This window comes from Macaca nemestrina, chromosome 1, assembly GCF_043159975.1.
Source record: "Macaca nemestrina isolate mMacNem1 chromosome 1, mMacNem.hap1, whole genome shotgun sequence".
Lineage (NCBI taxonomy): Eukaryota > Metazoa > Chordata > Mammalia > Primates > Cercopithecidae > Macaca > Macaca nemestrina.
The window spans coordinates 8902434-8927419 of record NC_092125.1 but is presented as its reverse complement, the minus strand read 5'-3'; the positions used below and the strand labels follow the sequence as shown (position 1 = coordinate 8927419).

Here is a 24986-nt window from a genome sequence, read left to right as displayed (position 1 = left end):
TTTAATAATAGTCATTCCAACTGGGTAAGATATTATCTCATTGTGGTTTTGATTTGCATTATCCTGATGATTAGTGACGTTGAGCAGTTTTTTTCATATACCTGTTGGCCATTCGTATGTTGTCTTTTGAGAAATGTCTATTCATGTCCTCATTAAAAAGTGGGCAAAGGACATGAATTATTTATTTATTTATTTATTCATTTATTTATGTACTGTTGAGTTGTTTGAGTTCCTTGTACATGGATATTAGTCCCATGTTGAAGGAATAGTTTGCAAATATTTTCTCCCATTAAACAGGCTATGTCTTTACTATGTTGATTGGTTTTTTTTTTGCTGTCCAGAAGCTTTTTAGCTCAAAATAGTCCCATTTGTCTATTTTTGTTTTAGTTGTCTGTGCTTTTGAGGTCTTAGCCATAAAATCTTTGTCTAGACCAATTTCCTGAAGTTATTTTCCCCCTGTTTACTTCTAGTAGATTTATAGTTTCAAGTCTCGCCTTTAACTTATTAATCCATCTTGCACTGATTTTGTGTATGGTGAGACATAAGGGTCAAGTTTCATTGTTCTGCATATAGGTATCCAATTTTTCTAGCACCATTTATTGAAGAGGGTGTCTTTTCCCTCTTGTATGTTCTTGGTGTCTTTGTTGAAAATCAGTTGCCTGTAAATATGTGGATTTATGTCTGGGTTCTCTATGATTTTCCATTGGTCTATGTGTCTGTTTTTATACCAATACCATGCAGTTTTGATGACTGTAACCTTGTAATATATTTTGAGGTCAGGTAGTGTGATTCCTCCAGCTTTGTTTGTTGATTCATTTTGCTCAGGATTGCTTTGTCTATTCAGGCTTGTTTTTGGCTCCATAAGAATTTTAGGGTTGCTTTTGTATTTCTGTGAAAAAATGTCATTGTTTTGATAAGGATTGCATTGGATCTGGAGATTGTTTTGGGGAGTAGGGTCATTTCAACAATATTCTTCCTGTCCATGAGCATTGGATGTCTATTCATTTGTTTCTATCCTCTTCAATTTCTTTCATCAGTGTGTTGTAGTTTTTCTTACAGAGGTCTTCTACATTCTTGGTTAAATTTATTCATAAGTTATTTATTTTTTGTAGCTATTTGAGATTGGATTGCCTTCGTTTCTTTCTCAGCTAGTTCATTATTGTTCTGTAGAAACACTAGTGATTTTTGTATGTTGATTTTGTATACTGCAACTTTACTGAGTTTCATCAGAACTAATGGGTTTTTTGTGGCATCTTATATTTTCTAGATATAAGCTTATGTCATTTGTAAAGAGAAACAGTTTGACTTCCTGTCTTTCAATTTGGAATCCTTTTATTTCTTTCTCTTGCCTGATTTCACTGGCTAGGAATTCTAGCACTATGTTAACTAGGAGCGGTGAAAGTGAGCATCCTTGTCTTGTTCCAATTATTAGAGGAAAGGCTTTCAGCATTTCCCCATTCAGTATGATGTTAGCTGTGGGTTTGTCATATATGCCTCTATTAAGTTGACATATGTTCCTACTATACCTAGATTATTGAGAATTTTTATCATGAAGGAATGTTGAATTTTATCAACTGCTTTTTCTGTGTCCATTGAGATGATCATATGGCTTTTGTTTTTCACTCTCTTGATTTGATAAATCACATTTATTGATTTGCATATGTACAACCATTTTTGCATCCCTGGGATGATAAATCTCACTGATTATGGTATTTTTTTTTTTTTTTGGATGTGCTGTTGAACTTAACTTGTTAGTATTTTGTTAAGGATTTTTGCATCACTGTTCATCAGGATATTGGACTGTAGTTTTCTTTTTTTGTTGTATTCTTATCTGGTTTTGGTATCAGGGTAATGCTGACCTTGTGGAATAAATTAGGGAGCATTCCCTTCTCTTCTGTTGTTTTTTTGCGGGGCGGAAGAGTTTGAGGAAAATTAGTGTTCTTGGTACATTTGGTAGAATTTGGCAGTGACACCATCTATTCCTGTTGGGAGACTTTTTATTACTGATTCAATCTCACAACTCATTGTTAGTCTGTTCTGGTTTTCCATTTCTTCTTGATTCAATCTCAGTAGATTGTATGTGTCCAGGAATTTATTCATTTCCTCTAGATTTTCCAGTATATTATTGTATAATTGTTCATAATAGTCTCTGATGATCTTTTGTATTTCTGTGGTATCAGTTGTAATGTCTCATTTTTAATTTCTGATTTTGTTTATTTGGGTCTTCTCTCTCTTTTTCTTGGTTAGTCTAGCTAGCAGTTCATCAATTTTGTTTATCTTTTCATAAAACTAACTTTTTATTTTGTTGATTCTTTGTGGGTTTTTTTTAAGTCTTTATTTTGTTTAGTTCTGTTCTAATCTTCATTACTTATTTCTTCCTACTGATTTTGTTCTTGCTTTTCTAGTTGCTTGATATACATTGTTAGATTGTTTATTTGAGATCTTTCTACTTTTTTTGATGTAGGCATTTATTTTTTTAAGCTTCCCTCTTAGTACTACTTTTGTTGCATCTCTTAGGTTTTGGTGTTTTGTATTTCCAATTTCATTTGTTTCTAGGAACTTTTTTTATTTCTTCCTTAATTTCTTCCTTGACTCAGTAGTCATTGAGGAGCGTGTTGTTTAATTTCCATGTATTTGTGCTGTTTCTAAAGTTCCTCTTGTTGCTGATTTCTACTTTTACTTCATTAAGATCTGAGAAGATACTTGATATGATTTTGATATTTAAAATTTGTTGATATTTTTGTGTCCTAACACATTATCTATTCTGGAGAATGTTCCATGTGATGATGAGAAGAATGTGTATTCTATAGCTGTTGAATGCAGTGTTCTGTAAATGTCTGTTAGGTCCATTTGGTCTAAAGTACAGTTTATATCCTAGGTTTCTTTGTTAATTTTCTGTCTAGATGATCCTACTATTCCTGAGAGTGTAATGTTGATGTCTCCTACTATTGTATTTGAGTCTGTCTCTCCCTTTAGATCTAATAATATGTTTTATATATCTGTGTACTCTGTTGTTGGGTACATACATCCTCTTGCTGAACTGAAACTTTTATCATGTTATCATCTTCTTTATAAGTGGAAAATTTAATCTGTTTACATTCAAGATTATTATTGATATGTAAGGGCAAATTCAGGTCATTTCCTTAATTGATTTATTTTTTTATTTTTTTATTTCATTTATATATATATATATATATTATTTATTGAGATGGAGTTTTACTCTGTTGCCCAGGCTGGAGTGCAGTGACACTGTCTCAGCTCAGTGCAATCTCCGCCTTCGGGGTTCAAGCAATTATCCTGCCTCAGCCTTCCAAGTAGCTGGGATTACAGGTGCCTGCCATCTTACCTGGCTAATTTTTGTATTTTTAGTAGAGATGGGATTTCACCATGTCGGCCAGGTTAGTCTCAAACTCCTGACCTCAGGTGATCCACCTGCCTCACCCTCCCAAAGTACCAGGATTACAGGTGTGAGCCACTACTTCCGGCCTCCTTAACTGATTTCTGATTGCTTTGTATATCCTTTGCTCCTTTCTTTTTCTCTTATTGTTCATCATTGTGATTTTGTGGTTTTCTATATTGGCAACATTTGGATCCTTCCTCTTCCTTATTTGTGCGTTTGCTCTACCAGTGGATTTTATACTTTTGCATGCTTTCATGATGGTAGATAGCATTTTTTTGCTTGCAGGTATAGGACTCCCATAAGCTTTTATTGTAGGCCCAGTCTTTTGGTGATTAGTACCTTCAACTTTTGCTTGTCTAGGAAAGACTGTATTTCTCCATCATGAAGGGTAACTTTGCTGGGAAGAGTATCCTTGGCTGGCAGGTTTTTTTTTTTTTTTCCAGCTCTTTGAATATATCATTTAATTCTCATCCTGGCAAGTAAGGTTTTTGCTGAGAAATCAGCTGTTATTCTTACGGGGGGTTCTATTATAAGTGACTAGATGCTTATCTCTTGCTGTTTTTAGAATTTGTTCTTTGCCTGTGACTTTTGACAGTTTGACTCTAATGTGCCACAGAGAAGATTTTTTTGAACTGTATCTATTTGGGGATTTCTGACCTTCCTGTATCTGTATGTCTAAATCTTTTACTAGACTTGGGAATTTTTTTAGCTCTTATTTCATTAAGTGGGTTTTTGATCCCTTTCATTTATTCTTCATCTTCTGGGACACTGAAAATTGAAATATTTGCTTTATGGCGTCCCATGTGTGATGTAGTCTTTGTTCGCTCTTTATTTTATTTATTTATTTATTTTTTTTTGAGACAGAGTCTCACTGTATTTCCAGGCTGGAGTTCAGTGATGCAATCTTGCCTCATTGCAATTTCTGACTCCCTGGTACAAACGATTCTCCTGCCTCAGCCTCCCCAATAGCTGGGATTACAGGCACGCACCACCAGGCCCAGCTAATTTTTGTATTTTTTTTTTTTTTTTTTTAAGTAGAGATGGGGTTTCACCATGTTGGCCAGGATGATCTCAATCTCCTGACCTTGTTATCTGCTTGCTTCAGCCTCCCAAAGTGCTGGGATTACAGACGAGAGCCACCATGCCTGGCCTGTTCATTCTTTTTTATTCTTTATTCTTTATTTTTGTCTGACTAGGTTATTTCAAAAGACTGTCTTCAGGTTATAAAATTCTTTCTTCTGCTTAATCTAGTTTAATGTGTTTTGTATTTTATTCAATGAATTCTTCCATCCCAGAATTTTGTTTGGTTTTTTTTTATGAGATCTACCTTTTTGATAAATTTGTCATTCATATCCTGAATTGGTTTTCTAATTTCTTTGTATTGTTTATATGAGTTGTCTTGTATATCACTAAGATTCTTTAATATCATTATTTTGAATTCTTTTTCTGGAACTTCATGAATATCTTTTTCATTAGAATTCATTGCTGGAGAATTATTATGTTCCTTTGGAGGTGTAATATCTCTTTGTTTTATTATGTTTATTGTTTATTTACATTGATATCTGTGCATCTGGTATAACAGTCACTTATTCCAACTTTTTTGAATTTACTTTTATAGGGGAGGACTTTTTCCTGAAGATGTATCTGTGGTGTTGATTTGATGTAGCGTTTTGCCTTTCATTCTGGGTGAATACAGCAGTGTAGTCTCTGAATGATTTTTTCTTCTGTAAGTATCAGTAGTGCTTGTAATTTCCTCAGTGGCTTAGGGTGTGGTTGTTAGTGGAGGTTGTGGTAAGTTTTGCTGGGGATGAGGATGCTAGGTGGGCCAGTCCTCAATCATTGGCAGGTGCTTGAGGTGGCAGTGGCAGGCTGGGCACACCTGTGCTTTGGTCCTAGGGTCGTGTATGCTGGCCCTGATATTAGCAGGTTCAGTCAGGCCAATTGGACCTCCAGGTGGCTTGCTTGGGTGCCAGCAGTGGAAGAAGTGGGCTGGGTGGCTGGGAGGGTCCTTGGGCTCCTAGGCAGTGGGCATGGTGCTGGGGACAGCAGGAGCAGTGATGAGACAACGCTTAGGCTCCCAAGTGGTTTGCACTGCTATTGGCAGTGGCTGTGACAGGCCACGCGGGGCAGTCTCAAGGCTTGCAGGTGGCATGGGTGAGTGGATGGTGTGGGTGGGTGAGTGCTAGTTGTGGTGTTTGCAGTAGGATGGGCGGGTTTGTCCTCAGGCCCCCAGAAGGAGTGCTCAGGTGCCAGTGGGGGTGAATGGAGCAGGGCCATTCCCAAGCCTCTGGATAGTGTGCTTGGGCACTGGGGGAGTGGGTGGGTTTTAACTGTTTTAACTTGTTTAAGTGGCCCTGTTCTCTGGCGCCTAGGTGGTACATGTGGGTGCTGGCTGTGGTAAGCAGGATAGGGATGGACCCCAGGTCCCCCACACCCCACCCTGGCAGAATGGCTGGGTGAGGGTGGCAGCAACTGCGTGGTGGCCCTGAGGCCCTGCTGGGGAGGGTGGAGTTACCGTGGCCACAGTTGTAAACAGCTGACTGGGGGAGCATGTGCTGTGGCTCTATATGGCAGCCGCAAGTGGGGTACCCCATCCTCAGGGTGCTCTTAAATGCACAAAGGCCTTTATACTAGGGGTAGCAGGGTCATTGGCAAAGGCTTGTGCTTTGGCCCTGGCTGCAGTTGAGGATATCAGGGGAGCCTCAGGGATGTGGCGATGCAGGGGCTATTGGGCCCCAGGGCAGGATGCAGTCTGGTGGGGCTGGCATTTCAAAATAGTGCCTTCCTGTAACTGCTTATGACACAGCAGGTGAGTGGAACTCAGTGCGCTGCCTCTCCGGAGGTGTGCTGCTTCCTGGTCTCCGGGTGGCTCCCTGTGTTAGCCTCAGGGCCTGTGCGGATCGTGGGGTTCTCCCGTGGCTACGATTGCAGGAGTCTGTGGAGGACATGTGGGCTGCTGGGGTCACTGACTACTACGTGAGGGAGCCTGGAGAACCTTTATTGCATTCGAGAGCCTGTCTAGGCTCCCAGCTGGTCCTGGCTGAGCAGACTGCCCCACTTCCCTCTTCTTCTTCGCCTCCCATGTTTCCTGTCACTTAGTTTTTGAATTCCAGTGTTCTCTCTAATGTGATCTGTTTGACCTGTGATTACCTACTCACTATTTCAGTTCTTGTTTGTGGAGGAGGTGGGTACCAGGTGCCTCTAGTCAGCTGTCTTGAAACTCCCCTCTAACTTTTTCTTGGATTTTTGATAACTTCCCAGGTGATGGTGGTTCTCATTTGTCCAAGGAACACACTTTGAGAACCACTGGGCTAGAGTTTCGCAGACCCATCAGAAATGTTTGCATGTATCTATGTAAGATAAAGTACAGAACTAAATGCTGAAAATAGAGTTAAGGAGGAGGGTGGTTTCCACAGATACAGAGGAGCTGTAATTGGCAGGACTTGATCCCAGACCAGAGTGTGCAGGTGAAGGGGAGGTAGGAGTCTTGACTGGTTTCTAGATTCCTAACGTTGCTAGGCGGATGAAGAACAGTGGCACCTTTATCTCAATATGTAGCATAAAGGAGAAGAAGCTGGCTGCTAGTGTTGGGGTGGAACTGATCAATGTGTGTCATTTTAGACATGTCAAATGGAGATTATGTGGACAATTTAAATGGAGATTTTTTTTGGAAAGTAGGAGACTGCCAAGTTGAAGATGCAGACATGTATGTTTCTACAGGAGAAATTATAGGTTATAATGTGAAGAGAATAAGATACAGAGAACAGAACTGTAGGTTATGCACATATTTAAGGTGAAATCAGAATAATTCATCTTCAAAAGAACTGAGAAGAAATGTTAGGAGCCCTGGAAAAGAAGTTACCGTAAGGGTGTGATCAACATGTCAATACTCTAGGGAGGTCAAATGATACATGGTTTGAAACGTGCCTATTGCATTGAGAAACCAGAAAATGATAGAAAACCTTAATAAAAGCATTTTCATCAAGCAGCATGACTGGGCCCGGATTGCACTGACTTGTGGTTAGAAACTGGTTTTCAGGACAGAGTATACACCTTCTGCTTCTCTGATACTAAATTCCTATTTTTTAAGCTCTGAAGAGGACAATGCTATGGATAGAAATACTTCACTGTACTAATAGGTTCATATTCTAGTTATAACCTCATTTTTCTAGGTGGGATTTAGAGAAATGTTTAAAGAGTAAATTTAGAATCAAAATGTATATGTTGTTTTTTCTTTTGCAAAAGCAGCGCCTTTCGGGAGATACTGTGCCTTACCCAGAGGCTTTCAGAAATGATTAGGGCAGGACCGGGCAGCGGTGGTTTATGCCTGTTATTTCAACACTTTGGGAGGCCAAGGTGGGTGGATCACCTGAGGTCAGGAGTTCGAGAACTGTCTGGCCAACATGGTGAAACCCGGTTCCTACTAAAAATACAAAAAAAAAAAAAAAAGCCAGGCTTGGTGGCATGCGCCTGTAGTCCCAGCTACTTGGGAGGCTGAGGATGAGACTCACTTGAACGTGGGAGGTGGAGGCTGCAGTGAGCCGAGATCGCGCCACTGCACTCCATCCTGGGTGACAGAATGAGACTCCATCTCAAAACAAACAAACAACAACAAAAAAGGTCAGGGTGCTTTTTGTGGTTGGTCCTTCTGAAAGTGTTATGTTTTATTCCCCACCCCATCCATGCTGGGGCACCCAGAGTGCTATTATTGCTGTTAAGAATATTGTTTTACTCTGTGACTTTGTGTAACAGTTGGGTATGATTATTTTATTACTATTCTGATTGACCCAGCTTAAACCATAAGGGAAGACAGGGTCCACAGATGCAATAGCTGTTAGGGCAGCTGTCACTTCTGGTAATTTGACTATAACCACTTTCTTTCCTTTTCCTCCAGTGTTTTAAGCAGATTTAAAACAAAACATTGGGAGTAAATAGAAAATGCTGCCCTTCACACGATCAGGACCTGGGTCAGTTTCATAAGCAGGATTTCCTGGTGATGCTATTGTCTGGAAAACATGGTCAAAAAAATATCTGTCTGTTCTGTAACAGCCTGCCCACCTCTGTTTTAGGAAACCTTCCCATGGGATCGTGTGCCCTGATTCTTCAAGACTTGCTGGAAATCCAGACTTGAGATTGTGCTGGTGCAGCAATTTTAATATGATACTTGTATCCCTCTGTTAATTAGTAGGAAAGTTCTCCCCAAAATGTGGGTCAAATGCAGAATGAGAGGAACTTCCAGTAAAATAGTGAGCTTTCTATGTGACCCAAGTGAAAGCACTTTTTTAAAAAAAAATTTTCGTGATACAACCAAACTAATCTAGCAGATTCTCTATGTTTGTAATTTTTTTTTTTTTTTTTTTTTTTTTTGCCCTTCACTTGTTGACATGTTTCAAGCTTCAGTGTTTCAAGACTCACATTAAAAAAAAGAACACTTCAAATCTCAGGCTGCAAATGATCATATGTGTAATTGTGATTTTACAGAGATCAGACTAATTTCCTAGACCATTAGAAATTTTACTTGTTGACAGATCAGGCTCTCAAAAGACTGGTTAAAAACATGTCTTTGAGGCTGATGGTGAATAATGGAGGAAAATGATGGATTTTGAAGATTTATGATATAAAAACCAAAAACTCTTCAAACATTAAAAAAAACCAACTGTTTTGAATACTTTAGGTAATGATGTGAGGTATTTTCTCTTAATTTGTTCTTCATTTAGGATTTTTTAAAATGCTAGTAAGCATATTGGAGTTCAAATTAACGTTTTCCCCTTTTACTTTCTTTCTCGAGCAGGTTGTCAAGTTATTAAGCAACAAAAGATCACAAGCAGTTGGAATACTAATGTCTAGTCTTCATTTAGATATGAAAGACATACAACATGGTAAGTGTCAGAATAAAAATTTAGCTTTTGAATATTAAAATTTGGGCTGAAGGATATGATGTTTGGTGGTAAAGTTATTTCAAACTTAGGGTTTCTGTGTAGACTGAGGTTAGTATATTTCCCATAAGTGTGATCAAGCTATCTCCCATGATTGTTTCTGGAAGGATTACTATTAATTTGCCTGAGGTGTTATTTGTATACCTTACTAACAGTCTCATTCTCATGTGACATTATTATCTTAGTCCAGGCTACTATAACCAAGTACCCCAGACTGGTGGGTGATAAATAAGAGAAGTTTATTTCTCACAGTTCTAGGAGGCTGGAAGTTCGAGATCAGGTGCCAGCATATTCCATTCTGGGGAGGGCCGTCTTCCAGGTCGCAGACTGCCATCTTCTCCGTGTATCCTCAACTGGCAGAAAGAAGGAAAGAGAGTTCTCTTGGTCTGTTTTATAAATGGACTGATCCCGTGCATGAGAATTCTACCCTTGTGACCTAATGACCACCCCGTAGGATCCTGTCTCCTAGTACCTTCACGTGGGAGTGAGGTTTGCAACATATGAACAGAAATATTTTCTGTTTGGAATTAGGGTGGTTCTTAATATTTTATAAATAGCTTTAGTGTCAATATTTTAATACTTGAATTCTACTGTACAATTGACCATTCTTATGCTGTATCCTCTTATGACATTTTTGCTGAGAGATACTGCCCAAAGGTGAATAGAGGAATTAAGTGTAAATTCAGAGCCTTCCTTAAGCTGACTAGAACCTAAGAATAGATTTAAAGCAGATTGAATTATCCAGTGGAATGCCAGTTTACCTATTAAAGAAATATGGTTTCAAGAATAACACAGACCTTATAATCACGAAAGCATTTAACTGGCTTTCTAGCTTACCCCTTTACGAATGTGGATTCTATTTGTTGGACTGAAAATCTTGTGTGGGATAATTCATAAATAGCACAAGCTTGGTATGCCTGTCAATTGATGAGTAATTCTTAATCACAATTTCAGTTTTTATTACATTGTTTTGATGGGGAGGAGACTTCCTCAAGCTGAAACATTTGGGGTACTAGTCATCGAAGAGAAGGCCAAGGCTGGCGCCAGGCAGTACTTGGTGTTTCTAAAGCTGGCAGATGTAGCCCAGTTAAGTCATAGGATGAAATCTGAAAATAATGATATGGTTCTTTCCTTCAGTCAAGTATTCAACTTGGGTTGAGTTGATAATGAGAACCTTATGAACAAAAGAGTCCGCCTGACATCTGTGTCTGTGGTAAAGCCAGTGAGAGTTCACTGAAAATTTGCTTGCTTTAACATGCAACGCTAGCAATAACATGGCGTGAAAGGCGGTAGTTGAAGGGTCATACAGAATCATGCATAGACTTTATCCCATTAAGATGTTAAGTGATTCCTTTAGTCCCTTTGAAACCCTGTACACTTTTTTTTTTTTTTTTTAAATATGGCGGCTTTCCAATTCTAAAGCAGTAAGAGGTTGTGCCCTCCTGCAGGCAAAGTCCTGTTCTGGCTTGGTGTATTGTCTGCAAACAGGAGTTAGATGTGTGAATCGCTTGTGTCCTCTAGAGTAAACTTGACTTCTCTCAGGATATGCCTCCACTGAGAAATCCACAGAAGCATAAACATCATTGATTTTGGATATAGAAGTGGCCACAGAATTTATCTAGACCTCTAGTGTCATTTTTAAAAAATATTTTTTATTTCTATAGGTTTTTGGGGAACAGGTGGTATTTGGTTACATGAGTAAGTTCTTTAGTGATGATTTATGAGGTTTTGGTGCACCCATCACCCGAGCAGTATACACTGAACCTGAGTTGTAGTCTTTTATTCCTTACCCCCTCCCACCGTTCCCCCAAGTCCCCAAAGTCCATTGTATCACTTTTGATGCCTTTGCATCCTCACAGCTTAGCTCTCACTTATGAATGTTAGAACATACAATGTTTGGTTTTACATTCCTGAGTTCACTTAGAAAAATAGTCTCCAGCTCCATCCAGGTTGCTGCGAATGCCATTAATTCGTTCCTTTTTATAGCTGAGTAGTATTTCATCATATGGAATATGCCACAATTCTTTATCTACTCATTGATTGATGGGCATTTAGGCTGGTTCCATATTTTTGCAATTGCGAGTTGTGCTGCTATAAACATGCATGTACAAAAGTATCTTTTTCATATAATGGCTCTTTTCCTCTGAGTAGACCAGTAATAGGACTGCTGGATCAAATGGTAGTTCTACTTTTAGTTCTTTAAGGAATCTGCACACTGTTTTTGATAGCGGTTATACTGGGTTACATTCCCTCCAGCAGTGTAGAAATGTTCCCTTTTCACTGCACCCATGCCAACATCTATTATTTTTTTAATTTTTAAAAATATGGCCATTCTTGCAGGGGTAAGGTGGTATCCCATTGTGGTTTTGATTTGCATTTCCCTGATCATTGGTGATGCTGAGCATTTTTTCATGTTTGTTGGCCATTTGCATATCTTCTTTTGAGAATTGTCTATTTATGTCCTTAGCCCACTTTTTGATGGAATTGTTTGTTTTCTTCTTGCTAACTTGTTTGTATTCCTTGTAGATTCTGGATATTGGTCCTCTGTCAGATGTATAGATTGTGAACACTTTCTCCCACTCTGTGGGTTGTCTGTTTACTCTGCTGACTATTCCTTTTGCCATGCAGAAGCTCATTAGTTTAGTTAAGTCCCACCTATTTATCTTTGTTTTCATTGCATTTGCTTTGGGTTCTTGGTCATGAAGTCTTTGCTTAAGCCAGTGTCTAGAAGGGTTTTCCCAGTGTTATCTTCTAGAATTTTTATAGTTTTCAGGTCTTAGGTTTAAGTCCTGGACCCATCTTGAGTGGGTTTTTGTATAATGTGAGAGATGAGGATCCAGTTTCATTCTCCTACAGTGTCTTGCCAATTATCCCAGCACCATTTGTTGAATAGAGTGTCCTTTCCTCACTTTATGTTTTTGTTTGCTTTGTCAAAGATCAGTTGGCTGTAAGTATTTCACTTTGTTTCATTGGTCTATGTGTCTGTTTTTATACCAGTACCATACTGTTTTGCTGACTATGGCCTTATTGTATAGTTTGAAGTCAGGTAATATGATGCTTCCAGATCTGTTCTTTGTATTTAGTCTTGCTTTGGCTATGCGGCATTTTTATTGACAGGCAAAAGAAAACCTGTGAGTGCTCCGGTTTCCCTCTCAGTATCACACAGCTCATTAGTGGAACAGGTTGAACTTGCACTTGGGCCCCTTCATTAACCAGTATTTTTTTTTTTTTCATTCAGACACACTGCTTCTCCAAGATTGTGCTTTTCTTGTCACCAGCACTGGTTTCTCTAAAACAAAGTTTATGTAATATTGTAATAAACAGCAAGAATCATTTTCTCTCCTCTTCTTTGCTGTCAGTACTCTAGGGTTGCATTTACTTTGTAACATTTATATTTCAAAGTGCTCCGTTAGAGTAATTCGTGTGTAAGGCTTGGATTCTAGGTATCAAAGTTCTAATCCTGGTCCTGCTACCACATCTACTGAGCACCACTTGCTCAGTCTGTTATTTGAATACAGGTTATTTCCCACGATAACAGATGTGGAGCATTCTCGGCAACACATACATTCAAAAGGCAGAGAGGAGAAGAGGTCAGATTCTTTTTTTTTTTTTTTTTTTGAGACGGAGTCTCGCTCTGTCGCTCAGGCTGGAGTGCAGTGGCGTGATCTGGACTCACTGCAAGCTCTGCCTCCCGGGTTCACGCCATTCTCCTGCCTCAGCCTCCCAAGTAGCTGGGACTACAGGCGCCCGCCACCTCGCCTGGCTAGTTTTTTGTATTTTTTTTTTAGTAGAGACGGGGTTTCACCGTGTTAGCCAGGATGGTCTCGATCTCCTGACCTCGTGATCTGCCCGTCTCGGCCTCCCAAAGTGCTGGGATTACAGGCGTGAGCCACCGCGCCCGGCCGAGGTCAGGTTCTTGACTCAGTTTATTAATGCGGCAAATATAAGGAGGCATTCCAAAATAATTACCTGTGTATGTTTAGTATATAAAAGTTATAGTGAAGGCCTGAGCTGCTGGCTCTTTGGTAATGTTCAAACTGTCCTACAGTTATAATAGCTCTGAAAAAGTCTCACTCTGTGGTTTACACTAATTTGAAGTCTGAGAGGAAAGTGCCTTCCAGAGAAGATTTACCATTTGTGTGTGTGTGTGTGCTAGGGTCTGGGGGCACTGTGGGTTTAGGATCACCTTGAATCAAGCTTTGGGGGGTGTGGGGGGGTCCCTTCAGCCAGTGCTAACTGTATGTCCACGGAATGGGTTGGTTCCCCTCAGTATAGCCCTTTGAGTCCCATTTCATTGTGGGGTATGTCTAGAATCTCTATGATGAGTGGGTTCTGGGCTTTGATATTTGGCCCCTGCCACTGTGAAACTGTCGCGAGAAAGTTGACATTTGTTAGGATAGGCAGATACACTCAGGGCAAAAGCAGTTCGCGAGCTGGGTCACTTCTCTGAGTTCTCTCTTCATTTTGTTTAGCACGGTAATTCTTTATTATTTTGTCAGCTCTTTGATGTCTTTGTGATATTTTACAAACACGTTTCACTCAGCATTTTTAGCTGGTGTTAGTGGGGGACTGATTTCAAATGATTTTGGCCTGTTATTCCCATAAATTGATATTATAAGAGTATCCTACAGCTTCACAGTGGTAGTTTAGTTTTGTGAAAATTGATTAAATTTTTTTTACAACATTTGGTCCATATTTCAGGGGTCAGTGTGCTCTTCACACATCTTAGGTCCATTTTCATAGGTAACGGTAGTTGCAAAAGAATTTGCAATTCCATAAGGTTCAGCTTTATCCCCCGACAATGTCACGGTTAGATAGAAATACCATATAATTTATCATCCTAACTGGGATACTTTAAGACTGGAAGGGGATGTCATTGATAATGTTGCCTGGATAACAAATGTAAAGTGAAAACTTTTCCTTTTTTTTTTTTTTTTTTTTTTTTGAGACAGAGTCTCGCTCTGTCATCCAGGCATAGTGCAGTAACGCAATCTCAGCTCACTACAACCTCTACCTCCCAGGTTCAAGCGATTCTCATGCCTCAGCCTCCTGAGTATCTAGGATTATAGCCACCTGCCACCACACCCAGCTAACTTGTGTTTTTAGTAGAGATAGGGTTTCACCATGTTGGCCAGGCTAGTCTCAAACTCCTGACCTCAAGTGATCTACCCGCCTCGGCCTCCCAAAGTGCTGGGATTACAGGTGTGAGCCACCTTACCTGGCCCCAAAAACTTTTCAAATACGCTAGTAGTATTGTCACCCTACTACCAGATCGAACTGAAGCAAGTTTCAGACTGAACCCTCCCCACACACAGATCTTTATTACACTGGTATTTCTTGGCCATCTCAAGCAAAATAGTTTGAAAACCCTGCTTCATAAACTTGAGGTTGTCTAGCTCTCTCTTTATAGGGGCTCTCACCGTGATCTTATCTGAAAGGTTTGCTTCAGACATATACAAGCTTTGCACGGAGGTAGGAATCTGCTACCCTCATAGTCTGCACCAGACATCTAGAAACTCAACTCAGCCAGTGGCTGCACCCAGTACTGTTTAGGTCCTAGGCCTCAGGCAGCTTCCTTAAAGAACAAAGCTATTGGCCTCCAGTAGACTCTTATTCTAGCTATGGAAGAGGTAGTAGTGGAGCATCTCTAAGAGATTGCAGCTAATCCACACGTCCAGAATGACTTTAATTTCACCATTGAAAGCCCATTTCAGACATTAGTGTGCGTATTAAAGCCTCGATTGTTGATTTAGATAGAGATAGCTGAGCAGCTTGCATTAACTGCCTCTGGAGAATGGCCTTTCTTGCACAGTGCTGGTCAGCCATCCCTGAGGTGTGGTCTCTTAGACACTCCCTCTGCAAAAATATTTGAAAATAGATTACAGATCTCATCACAAGGAATACCTAATATCTGTTTAGCAGTCTTACACATTAAACTTATGGAAACACGTTTCGATATACTGCAGGGATACCAACCCCAGGGTATGAATGGCTCTGGTTCCTTCCTGTCTTTTATATCTGTCCTGTCTAAAGCTAACTGGAATTATGGGCCCTTGGGCAGTGAATGCTATATGACCTCCTTGCTGAAAGTTGTATCCTGTTTAAACATGATTTATGAAAATCGTATGTCTTAAAATTAAATGAGATAGTAATGTAAACTACCTAATATTCCATCAGAAATATAGTTGATACTGTCAATACAATTGTAGGCCGGGCGCGGTGGCTCAAGCCTGTAATCCCAGCACTTTGGGAGGCCGAGACGGGCGGATCACGAGGTCAGGAGATCGAGACCATCCTGGCTAACACCGTGAAACCCCGTCTCTACTAAAAATACAAAAAAAAAAACTAGCCGGGCGAGGTGGCGGGCGCCTGTAGTCCCAGCTACTCCGGAGGCTGAGGCAGGAGAATGGCCTAAACCCGGGAGGCGGAGCTTGCAGTGAGCTGAGATCCGGCCACTGCACTCCAGCCCGGGCTACAGAGCGAGACTCCGTCTCAAAAAGAAAAAAAAAAAAAATACAATTGTAGTTATTTTTATTATTTAATCTCTGAGCCTAATGATTGCTTTCCCAAACAGTTTATTTAAAATTATATAGTTAAGGGTAACTTGCAAAGACAAGACACAGGCTTTTAGATTTCAATCAGAAATGCCAGTGAGATCTCAGTGTTAATTATGACTTCTCATCGGAATCGTGTCATGTTGCTGCTGTTTTGATCTGTCATTTCCCTCCCTCAAAAGGATTCAAAGCTGAGAAGCCTTATTCTGATAATTGTCTAGGAAGAAATCGTCCTAATGTAGCAGGTACCAAAAAGAGAACTGCTGTTGGCATACAGGATACATATTCTTTTTAAAATTTGTTTATTTATTTTTATTTTTTATTATACTTTAGGTTCTGGGGTACATGTGCAGAATGTGCAGGTTTGTTACATAGGTATACATGTACCTGGGTGGTTTGCTGCACCCATTAATCCGTCATCTGCATTAGGTATTTCTCCTAATACTATCCCTCCCTTTATCCCCTACCCCCTGACAGGTCTTGGTATGTGATGTTCCCCTCCCTATATCCATATGTTCTCATTGTTCAGCTCCCACTTAGGAGTGAGAACATGTGGTGTTTGGTTTTCTGTTCCTGTGTTAGTTTGCTGAGAATGATGGTTTCCAGTTTCACCTATGTCCCTGCGAAGGACATGATCGCATTCTTTTTTACAGCTGCATAGTATTCCATGGTGTATGTGTGCCACATTTTCTTTAACAGGATACATATTCTAAAATCTTTTATAATCATATCTTTTTATTAGTATTTGAAGAGATGGAATTAGCTGTTAGTTTGAACTTTGCTTCTTCTGCCTCCTTCCCTCTAATATTCTTGGTGATAGTTGTGTAAAATTTTCCAGAAGAGGGTAGTTAATTCCCACTTTATAGTGGAGGCAGTTGAGGTTTATAGATCAAGTCTGCCTAGTTCTTTACCTCCACAGGGCCAGAATGGACATCCAATTTTTTTGACTCCTAGTTCAGGGCTGTCTGCTCTGGGCAGTGTATTAGCTTGTTACTGAATGAAGCATGTATTACCTAATAAAATTAGAACATGCAACATATGCAGAAACAAAACTGGCAAACAGGCATAATACTTTTGGCTACCAGTTGTTTCATTTTTAGAGTTGAAAATAAATTTATCAGACTTTATTATGTTGTGTCATATTATACAAATTTTGCAGTTTGCATATTGACTATGAAATTTTTTCACATCTGTGAATTAAATGAGGATAAAGTTCTTTGAAGAAAATTATTAATGGAGTTCCTTGCTCTTGATTGAACCAAGCAAAGATGAATGAAATACAGTCATATGCCACGTAACAACATTTTGGTCAACAACAGACCATGTATGTGATGGTAGTCCCATAACATTATAATGGGGTTGAAAAATTCCTGTCACCTAGCTAGGTTGTAGTGTATCACGTTACTTTTTCTAGGTTTAGATGTGTTTAGATACACAAATGCTTATTATTGTAAGAGAATTATCACCAGTGACTGAGTCAGCTGGCACCTTGATCTTAGACTTCCCAGCTTTCAGAATTATGAGAAAATGTATTTCTGTTTAAGCACCCCAGTTTGTAGTGTTTTGTTATGGCAGCCCAAGCTGTCCAACACAGATTTGAATCTCAGCTCTGCCACTGACTGACTGAATAAACCTGGGCAAATTACTTTATATCTCTAGTCCTCAGTTTTCTCATGAGTTCAAAAGGCCGTTAAGTGAGTTCTTCTTGTACACACACCCGCACCCATATTAAGCTCTCAATCAATGTTAGTTTCCTTCGTGTATTTCTTAGGAAATGACCTATGTCTGCAGGCTTTGGAGGTGTTTGAAACTTAGGGCAACCAGTGAGAGAGATAACTTAAAGGTTTTTTTTTTTTTTTTTTTTTTCCTTTTTTCATTGCCCTGAACAGACTCTGTGATAAGCCTTTGCCCATGGGACAAAAGGAGGGAGTAGAATCCAGAATCCATTACTTCCTTTTTTTAAAAAAATCAACTGTTGGTTTTGATTCAGGGGTACATTTGTAGGTTTGTTATCTGGGTATATTGCATGATGCTAAGGTTTTGGGTTTGATTGATCCTGTCGCCCAGGTACTGAGAAGAATACTCAATAGTTAGTTTTTCAATCTTTGTCCCTCTTTCTCCCCCATCTAGGAGTCCCCAGTGTCTATTGTTGCCATCTTCGTGTCCATGTGCACCCGGTGTTTAGCTCCCAGTTATAAGTTAGAGCATGTGGTATTTGCTTTTCTGTTCCTGCCTTAATTCACTTAAATAGCCTCCAGCTGCATCCATGTTACTGCAAAGGACATGATTTTGTTCTTTTTTTGGCTGTGTAGTGTTCCATGGTGTATATATACCACATTTTCCTTATCCAGTCCACCGTTGGCACACACCTAGGTTGATTCTAAATCTTTGCTGTTGTGTATAGTGCTGTGAGGAACATATGAGTGCATGTGTCTTTTTGGTAGAACAATTTATTGTTACAGAGACCAAAACAGCATGGTACTAGTACAAAAAGACACATAGACCTATGGAAAAGAATAGAGAATCCAAAAATAAAGCCACACGTCTACAGTCATCCAATCTTTAATAAAATCAATAAAAATAAGCAATGGGGAAAGAATTCCCTATTTAATAAATGGTGCTAGATTGCTAGCCATTTGCAGAAGAATTAAACTGGACCCCCCCCCAAAAAAAAACCTTCGCCACATATAAAAATTAACTCAATGTGGATTAAAGATTTAAATGTAAGACCTCAAACTATAAGAGTCACAGAAGAAAAACTAGGAAATACCGTTCTGGATATTGGCTTTGGCAAATAATTTCTGACTAAGTCCTCAAAAGTAATTGCAGCAGGAACAAAAATAGACAAGTGGAACCTAATTAAACCAAAGAGCTTCTGCACAGCGCAAGAAACTCTCCGCAGAGTAAACGGACAACCTACAGGGTGGGAGAAAGTATTTGCAAACTATACATTCCATAAAGGTCCTTTATCCAGCACCTATTAATATAAGGAACTTAACCAATTCAACAAGCAAAAAATAGCCTCATGAAAAAAAATGGTCAAAAGATGAAGCCATAAAAAAAAAAAAAAAAAAAGAGAGATCTGTCCTTTGCAGGGACATGAATGGAGCTGGAGGCCATTATCCTTAGCAAACTAACGCAGGAACAAAAAACCAAATACCTCATGTTCTCACTTATAAATGGGAGCTTAATGACAAGAACACGTGGACATGTAGAGTAGAACAACACACACTGGATCTTTCAGAGAGTGGAAGGTGGGAGGAGGGAGAGGATCAGGAAAAATAACTAATGGATATTAGGTTTAATGCCTGGGTGACGAAATAATCTGCACAACAAACATTCATGACACAAGTTTACCTATGTAGCAAACCTGCACTTGTACTCCTGAACTTAAAAAAAAAAAGAGAGAACTGCAACTTTAATTACAACAACATATAACAAAATGAATTTTGCTATAAGCCAATTGATATAAACAAGAGTTAAGTTCATATGGCATATTTCTGGTCACTTTTAAATAGACCCAGAACACTTCTAATATTAAACATTAAAGTACATGTAAGCTATACATACATTTAATAAAGACTAATTTTTAAAGATGGGCAAAAGGCATGAACAGACACTTCTCAAAGAAGACATACAAGTGGCCAACAAACATATGAGAAAATCTTCCACATCACTAATCATCAGAGAAATGCAAATCCAAATCATTATGAGATACCATTTTACACCGGTCAGAGCAACAGGTACTAGTGAGGCTGTGAGAAGAGGGAACAGTTACATACTGTTGGTAGGAGTATAAATTAGTTCAGCCACTGTGGAGAACAGTGTGGGGATTTCTGAAAAAAAAAAACAAAAAAAAACATAAAACAGAACTATCATTAGATCCAGTGATCTCATTACTGAGTATATATCCAAAAGGAGCTGTTACTTCTGATTGAGGTGAGAGTGAGATAAGAGGGAAGAAATGGAAGTTAAGTTCAGGGGGATCATGTCTGAGGCAGATTTGATTGTTTCAGAGTTTGGCTTTTATTTTTCAGTCAGTTTTCAGTTACACTAGCTGAAATGCTTTTTAATACTGGGCTGCACCCATTTCTGATTTTTGAATACAGATAAATGTGAGACTTATCTAACAACTCTTAGAAGTTGAGCATGGCTACATGTTTGGACTATGTTTTATCTGCAATGAGGACAACTTGTTTTGGAAACTTGAAAGGCTAAAGTCTCCCTTAACTGTGTGATTTCTTAAACATTGTGTCTGTGCTGTGAGAGTCAGCCAGAATTCATTACTGTTGGCTCTGTAAAGCATGTGAAGGTAGTGGGGGAAGAAGTTTAGCTTTGTTGGGGAAATGAATATTGGTGTAGGCCATGAGTAGAATCTAAGTAGAGATTTAGACAGATTTTTTTATTTCTTGCTTTGACATTTTATTTTTCCTGATAAACTAGTTTCCAGCTAGAACACTTTCATCTTTTTTTGCTGATAGCCATTCTAACAGATGTGAGATAATATCTCATTGTGGTTTTAATTTACATTTCTCTGATTAGTGATGTTGAGCATTTTTTCATTTATCTGTTTGCCATTTGTATGTCTTCTTTTGAGAAATGTCTGTTCAGATCCTTTGCCCAATTTCAATAGGGTTATTTGCCTTTCAGTTATTGAGTAGTTTGTTATAATTTTAGACATATATATGTATATATTATATATATTCAAATATATAATATGTATTATACTATATTATATATAATATGTAATATTATATATCATATATGATTATATTATGATATATAATATATACAATAAATATAATATAATATATTATATTATAATATATTATAACATATAAATATATAATATATTAATATATCATATAATATGTAATATATTATAATATGTATTATATATTATATATAATATGTTATATACATAATACATATTATATAATATGTATGTATAATATAACATTATATAATATGTATATTACCTAATATATTATGTAATATGTATATCGCATAATATATAATATGTATATTACATAATATATTATATATAATATATATAATATACATAATATATAATATGTATTATATATTCAAATATCATAATATATAATATGTATTATAATATGTATTTGAATGTATATAATATATAATATATAATATATAAATGTATATAATATATAATATATACATTCAAATGCATATTATAATACATATTATATATTAAAATATATTTTTTATATATAAATATATAATACTATACATATTATATATAATATTATATATTATACATATTATATATATAAAAATATATATGTATTATATATATTCGATATTAGCCCCTATTCAGTGCATAATTTGCAAATATTTTCTCTCAATTTGTGGTTGTCTCTTTACTCCTCTTTACTACTCTTTACTCTTTACTCCATTAATTGTTTCCTTTGTGTGCAGAAGCATTTTGATTTGATGCCATCCCATTTGTCTATTTTCTACTTTCATTGCTTGTGCTTTTGGGTCATATCCAAGAAATAATTGCCCAGATCAATGTCATGGAACCTTTCATAAACCTCATGTTTTCTTCGTGTGTTTTATAGTTTTAGGTTTAAGTCTTTAATTCCTTTTGAGTTTATTCTTTTATAAAGGATGAAGTAAGGATCTATTTTCATTTTTGTGTATGTATAGATATACAGTTTTAATAACACCACTTATTAAATAGGCTGTCCTTTCCCCATTCTGTATTCTTGCCACCTTTGTTGCAAATCAATTGACCATAGGTATTTGGGTTTATTTCTGGACACTCCATTCTGTTCCACTGGACAGTGTGTCTATTTTTATGCCAGCATCATGCTGTTTTGAATCCTATAGCTTTGTAATATATTTTGAAATCTGGTCATGTGATTTTTGTAGTTTTGTCCTTTTTGATCAAGATTACTTTGGCTATTTGGGTTTTTTTGTGGTTTCAAATAAATTTTAGGATTGTTTTTTCTATTTCTGTGAAGAATGACATTGGAATTTTGATTGGGATTACATTGAATCTGTAGATTGCTTTAAGTAACATGGCCGTTTTAACAATATTGATTCTTCCAATCCATGAACACAGCGTGATCTTTCCATTTATTCATGTCATCTTCAATTTTTTTTATCAATGTTTTATCATTTTCAGTATACAGATTTTTCATTTCCTTGGTTAATTTTTCTCCTAAGTATTTTTTGATGCTATTATAAATGGGACTGTTTTCTTTTTTCTTTTTCAGACTGTTGTTAGTGTATAAAAATGCTCCTGATTTTTATAGGTTGATTTTTGTATCCTGCAGCTTAATTGAATGTATCGGTTCTAACTGTTTTTTGATAGAGTCTGTAGGATTTTCTATATATAAGATTATGTCATCAGCAAGCAGGGGCAATTTGACTTCATCCTTTTCTATCTGGATGCCTTTTATTTATTTCTCTTGCCTAATTGCTCTGCCTAGGATGTTCAGTACTATGTTGAACAGATGTGGTGAGAGTAGGCGTTGTTGTCTTGTTCCTGATTTTAGAAGAAAAGCTTTCAGCTTTTCACCATTGAGTATCTTGTTAGCTCTTGGCTTGTCATATATGGCCTTTATCATATTAAGAAACATTCTGTCTATACCTCATTTGTTGAGAGTTTTTATCATGAAAGGAGTTTGCCAAGGATGTGGAGAAAAGAGAACTCTTACACACTGTTGGTGGAATGTAAGTTAATATAGCCATTGTGGAAAACAGTGTGAAGATTTCTCAAAAAATAACAATAGAATTTCCGTATCATCTAGCAATTTCACTACTGGGTATATACCGAAAGGAAATGACTTCAGTATGTCAAAGAGATGTCCATAGTTTTATGTTCATTGCAGCATTATTACCAATAATCACACCTCGGATAAACCTCATTGTCTTCAGTACTGCAACGGCACCTCATTGGCTTTGATACTGCCACAGCGCAAAGCTAATTGTATTGTTATTCAAAAGAACCAGGAAATGGAAACAACCTAAGTGCCCATCAACAGATGATTGCATTAAAATATATAATATATATACACAATGAAATACAGTTAAAAAGCTAGATAATTCTGTCATTTGTAACAACATGGACAAACCTAGAAGACATTATGTTAAGTGAAATAAGCCAGGCACAGAGAGACAAATACTCTACGATCACATTTATATGTGGAATTTTAAAAAGTCAAAGTAATAGAGGTAGAAAGTAGAGTGGTGGTTACTAGAGGCTTGGGGGACAGGACGGTTGGGGAAAGGGGAGACTTGGTCAATGGGTACAAAGTCTCATTTAGATAGGAGGAATAAGCTCTGCTGGTCTATTGCGTAGTATGGTGACTATGGTTAATAATTATTATATGTTTCAAAATAGCTAAACAAGAAGGTTTAAAATATTTAAGATGACGGATATGTTAAATAAATAATTAAATCACAAGGACACGTCTTTAAAAATCTGGAAATAACCTTTTGACCCCTAGGAACTTTGCAGGATATATAGATATATATTTTGTGTGTGTGTGTGTGTGTGTGACTCTGTTTGCATGTATTTGGATAGCCTACACATCTAGCACTTCTTTTACCCTGCTGGGGTTGCCACTGAATCATGGTTTTCTGATGCAATTTTGTACAGAGCAAGTTGTATGTTACAAACTCCAGGTCCTTTTCATAGAGTCTGGCTTCATTCTTGGAGACGCAGGCTTTTTCACTTGCCTATTAATTACCATAAGAAAGTTCATTCATCATGGTTTGTTTATTTTTGTCATATTCTCAAAACTTCGCCTCAGTGTGAGCCCTGTTGTTTTTCCCCACTAGACTTTTCAGTGTCTGATTTTTTTTTTTTTTTTTAACGAAACTCAAGTTTATAAGGGTTGCTTAGAAATTGCTTCATGCCCCTGTTTTTTAAACCTTTTTATTAAAGTGTTTTCCTCACATGGGATGTAGAATTTTAAGACCTGTTTATTATATTTATTGAGACATTAAAAATGTACTAGATGCTGTTGGGAGGTTTAGTGAATGGTTTTCATTGAAATGTAAAGTCACTTAGAATTAGAAATTTGAGAAGAAAGTAGGCTCCAGTGAGCCTGTGTAACCTTTTCATCAAGTGTAGCCTTGTAGTGGAGAAAAGTGCACGTGAGATACTATGCTTTCACAAAAACCTACTCTCAGAAATTTAATATGAGAATTTCTTTTAATTTAAAATATGAGTTCATTACCTAGAGTTTTTTATAAAAAGAAATACCTCATATGTCTTTTGAAGTCACACATAGATTATTAGATCAAGGTCAAATGAATTATAATGTCTTTTATTACAAGTTCAGCAAAAAACTTGGGTTGAGCTTAGCTTATATTTTTAATGACATTGTTCCATAGTTGGACTTTTTGATTATACTTTTATGGGAAGAAAGAACACAGTACTTGGGGTTGTACCAAAGCCATGAGCTTTGCATATGGTTATTCTTTTCTCTCATTGTACTTACTGTCTGAATTGGGAATCATGTATTTGTTTGTTTGTTTTGGCCAACCTCTTGACCCTCACTAGAAGGGTGACTCTGTGAGCCTGAAGACAGCCCACTGCAGCTCAAGGCCTTCCTCCCTGCAATGTTGCATCTGTTCTTTAAGATCACTGGGTGATTGCAGATGGAATTGTCCAGGACCACATGGCGCATGCATGGAGGTAGAGCCCAAGTTTGACCACAGAGCACTTAGTGCTTTAATCACATCAACTTTGACCCTTGAACTACTTTGCGTAAAAGGTGTGGTTTTTGCAAAAGGATTCCTTTGGCATAATCCCTGAGAGGGGTCGGATTGGCACTGTTGTTTTGGGGCAAGGGGAAGCCCCTTTGATAAGTAGAGTTCTGTTGGTATTTCAGAATTGGGTGATTGAAAGTTCTTTGTGTTTTGACAAGCACTTCTCCAGCATCCCGAAGTGGATCCTCTCAGGATACTCCCTGGCCACCTTTATCCAGTTGGATGAAGTCAGGATTCTGAGAGTTCTGGAGAAGATGCAATATTTGACACTTTTCACCTTTCCGTTATGGAGCCGCATGTGTTCTATTCCTGTGAGGTATATTCTACAAATACAATCATACT

At 37.8% G+C, this 24986-nt stretch overlaps 1 protein-coding gene across 3 annotated transcripts in view; it reads left to right on the top strand.

Moving 5' to 3' along the window:
• Positions 1–24986, top strand: part of LOC105474638 (formin 2) — a 399919-nt gene that overhangs the window by 160866 nt on the left and 214067 nt on the right. For 2 of the 3 annotated variants that reach the window (XM_011729456.2, XM_011729455.2), the window contains one exon: positions 9192–9279. The exons of the other annotated variant lie outside the window; for it this stretch is intronic. In XM_011729456.2, coding sequence (XP_011727758.2) covers positions 9192–9279 — 88 coding nt within the window. The remainder of the gene's footprint in view (positions 1–9191; positions 9280–24986) is intronic. 3 annotated transcript variants of the gene reach the window in all.